Raw genomic sequence first — 9977 nt, 5'->3', positions numbered from 1 at the left:
GAGCGTTACAGAGCGTTACGCAGCGTTACACAGTGCTACACAGTGTTACACAGTATTACACAACGTTACACAATTTTACACAACATTACACAAATGTTACCCGACATTACACAACGTTACACAACCCCCAAAAACGGTTGGTAGTTTCCATTCACCGTCTCATTGATATTATCGTACAGTCAAACTTTACGTTAGGGGACCAAGGAAACATGGAAGGAAGGAAGGAAGGAGAAGGAACAAAGGAAGAAAAGAAGGGTGTGAAAGAAGGAATGAGTTAAGGGTTGAAGGAAGGAAGGAGGTAAGGATTGACGGAAGGAAGGATTAAAGGAAGGAAGGAATGGACAAAGGAAGGAAGGAAGGGAATGAGTTAAGGGTTGAAGGAAGGGAAGATTATAGGAAGAAAGGAAGGAAGGAAGGAAGGAAGGAAGGAAGGAAGGAAGGAATGAACAATGGAAGGAAGGAATGAGTTAAGGGTTGAAGGAAGGAAGGAAGGAAGGAAGGAAGGAAGGAAGGAAGGAAGGAAGGAAGGAAGGAAGGAAGGAAGGAAGGAACGAACGAACGAACGAACGAACGAACGAACAATGGAAGGAAGGAAGGAATGAGTTAAGTGTTTGAAAGAAGGAAGGAAGGATTGAAGGAAGGAAGAAAGAAAGGAATGAACAAAGGAAGGAAGGAGCAATGAGTTAAGGGTTGAAGGAAGGAAGGAAGGACTATAGGAAGGAAGGAAGAAAGGAAGAAATTAAGAAACGAAGGAAGGAATGAGTTAAGGACTGAAGGAAGGAAGGATTATAGGAAGGAAGGAAAGAATGAACAAAGGGGGGAATGAGTTAAGAATTGAAGGAAGGAAGTATTATAGGAAAGAAGGAATATAGGAAGGAAGGAAGGAAGGAAGGAAGGAAGGAAGGAAGGAAGGAAGGAAGGAAGGAAGGAAGGAAGGAAGGAAGGAAGGAAGGAAGAAACGAAGGAAGGAAGGAATGAGTTAAGGATTGAAGGAAGGAAGGATTATAGGAAGGAAGGAAAGAATGAACAAAGGGGGGAATGAGTTAAGAATTGAAGGAAGGAAGTATTATAGGAAAGAAGGAATATAAGAAGGAAGTAACCAAGAGGACTAAGGAAACATGGAAGGAAGGAACAAAGGAGGGAGGGGAAGGAACAAAGGAAGAAAAGAAGGGTGTGAAGGAAGGAATGAGTTAAGGGTTGAAGGAAGGAAGGAAGGAAAGAGGGAAGGAGGGAAGGATTGAAGGAAGTAAGGATTATAGGAAGAAAGGAAGAAAGGAAGGAAGGAATGAACAAAGGAAGGAAGGAAGGGAATGAGTTAAGGGTTGAAGGAAGGAAGGATTATAGGAAGAAAGGAAGGAAGGAAGGAATGAACAATGGAAGGAAGGAATGAGTTAAGGGTTGAAGGAAGGAGGGATTATAGGAAGGAAGGAAGGAAGGAAGGAAGGAAGGAACAATGGAAGGAAGGAAGGAATGAGTTAAGGGTTGAAGGAAGGAAGGATTATAGGAAGGAAGGAAGGAAGAAAGGAAGGAAGAAAGGAAAGAGGGAAGGAGGGAAGCATTGAAGGAAGGAAGGATTATAGGAAGAAAGGAAGGAAGGAATGAACAAAGGAAGGAAGGAAGGGAATGAGTTAAGGGTTGAAGGAAGGAAGGAAAGAAGGAAGGAAGGAAGGAAGGAAGGATTATAGGAAGAAATGAAGGAATGAACAATGGAAGGAAGGAAGGAAGGAAGGAATGAGTTAAGGATTGAAGGAAGGAAGGAAGGATTATAGGAAGGAAGGAAGGAAGGAATGAAAAAGGGGGTATGAGTTAAGAATTGAAGGAAGGAATTATTATAGGAAAGAAGGAATATAGGAAGGAAGGAAGGAATGAAGGAACGAAGGAAGGAAGGAATGAGTTAAGGATTGAAGGAAGGAAGGATCATAGGAAGGAAGGAAGGAATGAACAAAGGGGCTATGAGTTAAGAATTGAAGGAAGGAAGTATTATAGGAAAGAAGGAATATAGGAAGGAAGGAAGGAATGAACAAAGGGGGTATGAGTTAAGAATTGAAGGAAGGAAGTATTATAGGAAAGAAGGAATATAGGAAGGAAGGAAGGAATGAACAAAGGGGGTATGAGTTAAGAATTGAAGGAAGGAAGTATTATAGGAAAGAAGGAATATAGGAAGGAAGGAAGGAATGAACAAAGGGGGTATGAGTTAAGAATTGAAGGAAGGAAGTATTATAGGAAAGAAAGAATATAGGAAGGAAGGACGTGTCACACAACTCATCTCTCGTCGCACACCAGGACGACTACACAACTCATCTCAGAAGGCGGGCTCACATTACACCAGTTTTAAAATCTGGGCATTGGCTCCCTGTGTGTTCCGGGATCAATTCTAGGCTTCTTCTTATGGTTTATAAATGTTTTTTATGGTATCGTTCAGATCTGCTTACACTAATCACTGAGCAGGAGACAAGAAGGTGTCAGAAAAGTTCAACACCTCCTGGACTGACATGGTCTTCATCTTCACAACACCAACAACAACTCAAAGAGTTTCTACCCGACAACTCTGAAAAAGTGACGAGCTGGCAGCTTTCAGGTTGAGGACGCTTGGCTGCTGGCCAGAATCGAGTAGCATCAGACAAATGGGACAGTGTGTGTTTGACCCACACACACACACACACACACACACATGCTAACCTAGAGTCTGACAACAACAAACTGTCCCACCTTCGGGCACAATGTACTCTACATGAGATCTCATCACATGTACACAACATTGTGCGCACCATGTTTCCTGTCCCCGCAAACACACACATCGTATCTCATCTCCAGAAGAAGAGGCACCAGGAACGAGACCAAGGGAGAAGAATGTCGCAAAGTTAACTTTCAGTTTCGATCCCCGTCAAGCTAAAGGAGTAAGTGGACAAAATCATGCAAGGAGAGCGAGAGAAGGTTAATTTGTGTCTTTGTTACGAAAGCTTTTTTTGACGCTGAATTTATGGAACTGAATTTTTTGTGTTCGAATTTCGTGAACTTACTTCTTCTTCTTTTTTTTTTACATTAAATTATGCTGACAATTTAATTGAAAAAAACATGTGTTAGTAAAATGCATGTGTTTTAAAAATTCAGTGAATAAAAATTTAGTGTAAAAAATGTGCTGCTTCAAAAAGCAAGACTCACTTCCGGTAAATTAAGATGAAGCGGTCGCTCCTGTCTCAGAAGCAGCCAATGAGGTGTCAAGTTTAAAGTCACATGACACGAGTCGTGCAAAACCGCATACAAAAGGCACTGAATTTTTAAATACTGAATATTTTTACACTGTTTTTTTTTTTAACACTTAATTTTTATACACTAAAATTTTAAATACTTAATATTTTTACACTGAAGTTTTAAACACGGAATGTTTATACACTCAATATTATTACACTGATTTTTTAAATACTGAATATTTTTACACTGATTTTTTTTAAACATTGAATTTTTTTACACTGAAGTTTTATACACAGAATTTTTTACACTGACATTTTAAACACTGAATATTTTTACACTGATTTTTTTAAACACTTAATTTTTATACACTGAATTTTTAAATACTGAATATATTACATAGATTTTTTGAAACATTGAATATTTTACACAGATTTTTGAAACATTGATTTTTTTTAACACTGAATTTTTAAACACTGAATATTTTTACACTGATTTTTTTAAACATTGATTTTTTTACACTGAATGACGTTCAGTGTAAAACTGACGTTTTAAACACTAAATTTTTCTACACTGAAATTTTAAATACTGAATATTTTTACACAGATTTTTTAATCATTGAATTTTTTTACACTGAATGTTTATACACTGAATGCTTAATGACTGAATATTTTTACACTGATGTTTAAAAAAAACATTTTACACTGAATTTTTATACACACTTTTTACACTGACGTAAACACTGAATTTTTATACACTGAATATATTTACACTGATTTTTTAAACACTGAATTTTTAAACACTTAATTTTTATACACTGAAATTTTATATACTGAATATTTTTACACTGGCTTTTTAAAACACTGAATATTTTTACACTGATTTTCTAAACATTGCCATTTTTTATACTGAATTTTTATACACTGATTTTTTACACTGACGTTTTAAACACTGAATTTTTATACACTGAAATCTTAAATACTGAATATTTTTTAAAACATTGTTTTTTTATACACTGAATGTTTAAACACTGAAATATTTTTACACTGAATTTTTATACACTAAATTTTTTACGCTGACGTTTTAAACACTGAATTTTTATACACTGAATTTTTAAACACTGAATATTTTTACACTGATTTTTTTAAACACTGAAATTTCAAATACTGATTATTTCTACACTGATTTTTTTATGGCAGCACGGTGGAACAAGGGTTAGTGCATGTGCCTCACAATACGAAGGTCCTGAGTTATCCTGACTTCAATCCCGGGCTCGGGATCTTTCTGTGTGGAGTTTGCATGTTCTCCCCGTCACTGCGTGGGTTCCCTCCGGGTACTCCGGCTTCCTCCCACCTCCAAAGACATGCACCTGGGGATAGGTTGATTGGCAACACTAAATGGTCCCTAGTGTGTGAATGTGAGTGTGAATGTTGTCTGTCTATCTGTGTTGGCCCTGTGATGAGGTAGCAACTTGTCCAGGGTGTACCCCGCCTTCCACCTGAATGCAGCTGAGATAGGCTCCAGCACCCCTCGCGACCCCAAAAAGGCACAAGCGGTAGAAAAAAATGGATGATTTTTTTTAAACACTGAATATTTTTATACAGATTTTTTAAACATTTAATTTTTTTACACTGAATTTTTAAACACTGACGATTTTTACACTGATTTTCATACACTGAAATTTTAAATACTGAATATTTTTACACCGATTTTTTTAAAAACTGAATATTTTTACACTGATTTTTTAAATATATATATATATCTTTACACTTATTTTTTTAAACATTTACATTTTGTACATTGAATTTTTATACACACTTTGCTAAGACATTTTTTTAATGAAATTGTCAACATAATTTGAAATTCAAATGCAAAAAATCAGTACCATAAATTCAGTGTAAAAACATATAAATTGTTAAACTTCAATTGAGTGAGAAAATAAAATATTCAGTCTAAGCCTGGGCCCCTGGACAGGGGTCCAGACTGGGGCCAAATAAAAAAAAACTCATAGCTATAGTACACGTAAGCATGTGTGTAAGAGGAATACATCAAACATCAAAGAAAACAAAGGACATTAAAGACATTAAAAGAGCAGAGCTGATACAACCTGTCATTTCTACATACAGCTACAAAAGTAAAACAACAACAACAAAAATAAAAATTTAAAATAAAACAACATATACACTGTGGTGGCCTCTGCGGTGTTCCACGCCATTGTCTGCTGGGGTGGGGTGAGCATGGCCAGAGACAGGAGCAGACCCAACAAAGCAACCAAGAGAGCCGACTCCACACTCTGTCGCACGATCCCAAAGAAACACATGAAAACAAGAGGGAAACATCAGGAACACAAACGGATGATACAAGAGCACAGAGCTCCTGCCACCAGCAGCCACTACATCTTGGATAAAAAAACAAAAACAAAACATGAATATAATAATATAATGATTAATGTTTGTGTTTATTTTAAACAGTGAGTACTGGTGGCCATGCCACTGCCATTTGTAAACTACATAGCGTGTTGGATAAATGTTGATGTGTATTTAAAGATTAAAAATTGTGGGGAATATACATTTAAAAAATAAAATAAAAAAAATTAAAAAAATCTCATTAACATGCAGTACTTCTGCAGACCGCCAGGGGGTATGGTTGAGTGTCGACAGAGAGAACCAACAGAAGGGAAGAGGGGTCATATAAACACTGTTCTTGCTATTAGCACTTAAAATAACGAACAAGCTACAATACCTTTCCTTTTTTATAATGTTCTCCAGTTTTCCTCATTCTGGTTTGTATGTGCGTGAGACAAATGCCAATCAATCTCTGCGTCCATAAGAACTACAACTACCGCCATGCAACATCCCATGATTCCTTGCTGCGCATGCGTGACCTCGCGCAACACAGGAAGCAGAAGAAGACGCATTGGTACTCGCCTGACTGGGTAACTATCATACCTAAAAACAATTATTATTCCAACATAAAAACATGAATTGTTTTTAAAATCTCTTAAAACAACGTAGACATAAATGTGCAAATTATATATTTTTGTGAAAAGGCTTAAACATTTTTTCTAATGTTCATTTTATAATGTTCACATTTTCCTATTACGTTTTTTTAGATAACATGCTAGTTTCATTTTTTACAGCGTTTGTCTGATTTATGGTTAATTGAAAAACGCTAACTAACTTACTATGATCTTACTGGATACACGTGTGTAAATAAAGTTATGTTAAAAAAAAAGCTAATTAAGTTACTATGATCTTACTGGATACACGTGTGTAAATAAAGTTATGTTAAAAAAAGCTAACTAACTATGATCTTACTGGATACACGTGTGTAAATAAAGTTATGTTTAAAAAAGCTAACTAACTTACTATGATCTTACTGGATACACGTGTGTAAATAAAGTTATATAAAAAGCTGACTAGCTTACTATGATCTTACTGGATACACGAGAGTAAATAAAGTTATATAAAAAGCTAACTAGCTTAGTATGATCTTACTGGATACACGTGCGTAAATAAAATTATATAAAAAACTAACTAGCTTACTATGATCTTACTGGATACACGTGTGTAAATAAAGTTATGTTAAAAAAGCTAACTAACTTACTATGATCTTACTTACTATGCTCTTACTGGATACACGTGTGTAAATAAAGTTATATAAAAAGCTAACTAGCTTACTGGCTACACGTGTGTAAATAAAGTTATGTACAAACATTTTTTCAAAAGATAACTAGCTTACAGGCTACATGTGTGTAAATAAAGTTATGTACAAAAAATAAAAACAAAGCTAACTTATCTTACTGGCTACACGTGTGTAAATAAAGTTATGTACCAAAAAAAAGAAGTTGACTAGCTTACTGGATACACGTGTGTAAATAAAGTTATGTACAAAAAAACAAAAACAAAGCTGACTAGCTTACTGGCTACACGTGTGTAAATAAAGTTATGTACAAAAAAAAGCTGACTAGCTTACTGGCTACACGTGTGTAAATAAAGTTATGTACAAAAAAAAGCTGACTAGCTTACTGGCTACACGTGTGTAAATAAAGTTATGTACAAAAAAAGATGACTAGCTTACTGGCTACATGTGTGTAAATAAAGTTATGTACAAAAAAAAGAAGCTGACTAGCTTACTGGCTACACGTGTGTAAATAAAGTTATGTACCAAAAAAAAAGAAGCTGACTAGCTTACTGGATACACGTGTGTAAATAAAGTTATGTACAAAAAAACAAAAACAAAGCTGACTAGCTTACTGGCTACACGTGTGTAAATAAAGTTATGTACAAAAAAAAAGCTGACTAGCTTACTGGCTACACGTGTGTAAATAAAGTTATGTACAAAAAAAAAAGCTGACTAGCTTACTGGCTACACGTGTGTAAATAAAGTTATGTACAAAAAAAAGATGACTATCTTACTGGCTACATGTGTGTAAATAAAGTTATGTACAAAAAAAAAAAGCTGACTAGCTTACTGGCTACACGTGTGTAAATAAAGTTATGTACCAAAAAAAAAGAAGCTGACTAGCTTACTGGATACACATGTGTAAATAAAGTTATGTACAAAAAAACAAAAACAAAGCTGACTAGCTTACTGGCTACACGTGTGTAAATAAAGTTATGTACAAAAAAAAAGCTGACTAGCTTACTGGCTACACATGTGTAAATAAAGTTATGTACAAAAAAAAGCTGACTAGCTTACTGGCTACACGTGTGTAAATAAAGTTATGTACAAAAAAAAGATGACTAGCTTACTGGCTAAACGTGTGTAAATAAAGTTATGTACAAAAAAAAGCTGACTAGCTTACTGGCTACACGTGTGTAAATAAAGTTATGTACAACAACAACAAAAAGCTGACTAGCTTACTGGCTACACGTGTGTAAATAAAGTTATGTACAAAAAAAAGCTTACTGGCTACACGTGTGTAAATAAAGTTATGTACAAAAAAAGATGACTAGCTTACTGGCTACACGTGTGTAAATAAAGTTATGTACAAAAAAACAAAACTGACTAGCTTACTGGCTACACGTGTGTAAATAAAGTTATGTACAAAAAAAAGCTGACTAGCTTACTGGCTACACGTGTGTAAATAAAGTTATGTACAAAAAAAAAAGATGACTAGCTTACTGGATACACATGTGTAAATAAAGTTATGTACAAAAAAAAAGCTGACTATCTCACTGGCTACACGTGTATAAATAAAGTTATGTACAAAAAAAAAAAGCTGACTAGCTTACTGGCTGCACGTGTGTAAATAAAGTTATGTACAAAAAAAAAGCTGACTAGCTTACTGGCTACACGTGTGTAAATAAAGTTATGTACAACAACAACAAAAAGCTGATTAGCTTACTGGCTACACGTGTGTAAATAAAGTTATGTACAAAAAAAAAAGCTGACTAGCTTACTGGCTACACGTGTGTAAATAAAGTTATGTACAAAAAAAAGCTTACTGGCTACACGTGTGTAAATAAAGTTATGTACAAAAAAAAGATGACTAGCTTACTGGCTACACGTGTGTAAATAAAGTTATGTACAAAAAAACAAAACTGACTAGCTTACTGGCTACACGTGTGTAAATAAAGTTATGTAAAAAAAAAGCTGACTAGCTTACTGGCTACACGTGTGTAAATAAAGTTATGTACAAAAAAAAAAGATGACTAGCTTACTGGATACACATGTGTAAATAAAGTTATGTACAAAAAAAAAAGCTGACTATCTCACTGGCTACACGTGTGTAAATAAAGTTATGTACAAAAAAAAAAAAAAAGCTGACTAGCTTACTGGCTGCACGTGTGTAAATAAAGTTATGTACAAAAAAAAAAGCTGACTAGCTTACTGGCTGCACGTGTGTAAATAAAGTTATGTACAAAAAAAAAAAGCTGACTAGCTTACTGGCTGCACGTGTGTAAATAAAGTTATGTGCAAAAAAAAAGCTGACTAGCTTACTGGCTGCACGTGTGTAAATAAAGTTATGTACAAAAAAAAAAGCTGACTAGCTTACTGGCTACACGCAGCTAGCGGATCCTGGGTCGCTCATCATGGCCGCCTCCAAGCCGATAGAGCCGCACTCCGGCAGCGGACTACCCCGTTGGCAGCTGGCTCTGCTGGTCGGCACTCCCATCGTGCTGGGAGTCGGTGCTGTGTACCTGTGGAACCGCAGGAGGACGAAGGAGGGCCGAGGCAAAGGCAGCGGGGAGCGGATAACACCCGAAGGCAGCGCTAGTCCGGAGCAGGGCCAAGACGGCGCCTCCCGGGCCAACCAGGAGGCGGAGATCTCCATGGTACAACTCCTCCATTTTACTTAATAATGTACTTTCATAGGCCGCCTGGCTTTCAACATACTTTGTTCCGTGTGTGGGCGTCTTATCTCGGCCGCATGTGAGCGTGCCGTGGAGGCGGCGTGCAGCCAAGGGCACCTGCCGCTGACAGGCTCCCTTCAGCGGGCGAGGCGGTCATGCTTTGCCGGTCTTATCACTTGTGGTGGATTTAACCGTGTGCTAATGCTAAGCTAGTCTTTGATTTCTTTAACTGCACATTAAACAGACTTTAATGAGCTTTCATGCGCTAACTGAGGAACTCCATTGAAGTCTGAATGGTTGCCAGGTGGGTAGATATGAGCTTCATTTGTGTCTTTGGTGCCAAATATTATTTTTTACATCAAATTGTGCTAACAATTTTATACAACTAAAATTCAGTGTTGAGTTTTAGGCCCCGTTTACACCAAGCCGGATAAGGTTAACCAGGGTAAATCACACCTAACCTTATCCGTGTCCACACACACAACAACG

General features: G+C 36.4%; 1 protein-coding gene across 1 annotated transcript in view; it reads left to right on the top strand.

Moving 5' to 3' along the window:
- The first annotated feature begins 5977 nt into the window (after positions 1–5977).
- tomm70a (translocase of outer mitochondrial membrane 70 homolog A (S. cerevisiae)) overlaps positions 5978–9977 on the top strand; it is a 36298-nt gene continuing 32298 nt past the window's right edge. The window contains exons 1-2 of the mRNA XM_062038510.1: positions 5978–6124; positions 9204–9470. Coding sequence (XP_061894494.1) covers positions 5978–6124; positions 9204–9470 — 414 coding nt within the window. The remainder of the gene's footprint in view (positions 6125–9203; positions 9471–9977) is intronic.

Source organism: Entelurus aequoreus, linkage group LG27, assembly GCF_033978785.1.
Source record: "Entelurus aequoreus isolate RoL-2023_Sb linkage group LG27, RoL_Eaeq_v1.1, whole genome shotgun sequence".
Lineage (NCBI taxonomy): Eukaryota > Metazoa > Chordata > Actinopteri > Syngnathiformes > Syngnathidae > Entelurus > Entelurus aequoreus.
This window is presented reverse-complemented; position numbering and strand designations above follow the sequence as displayed.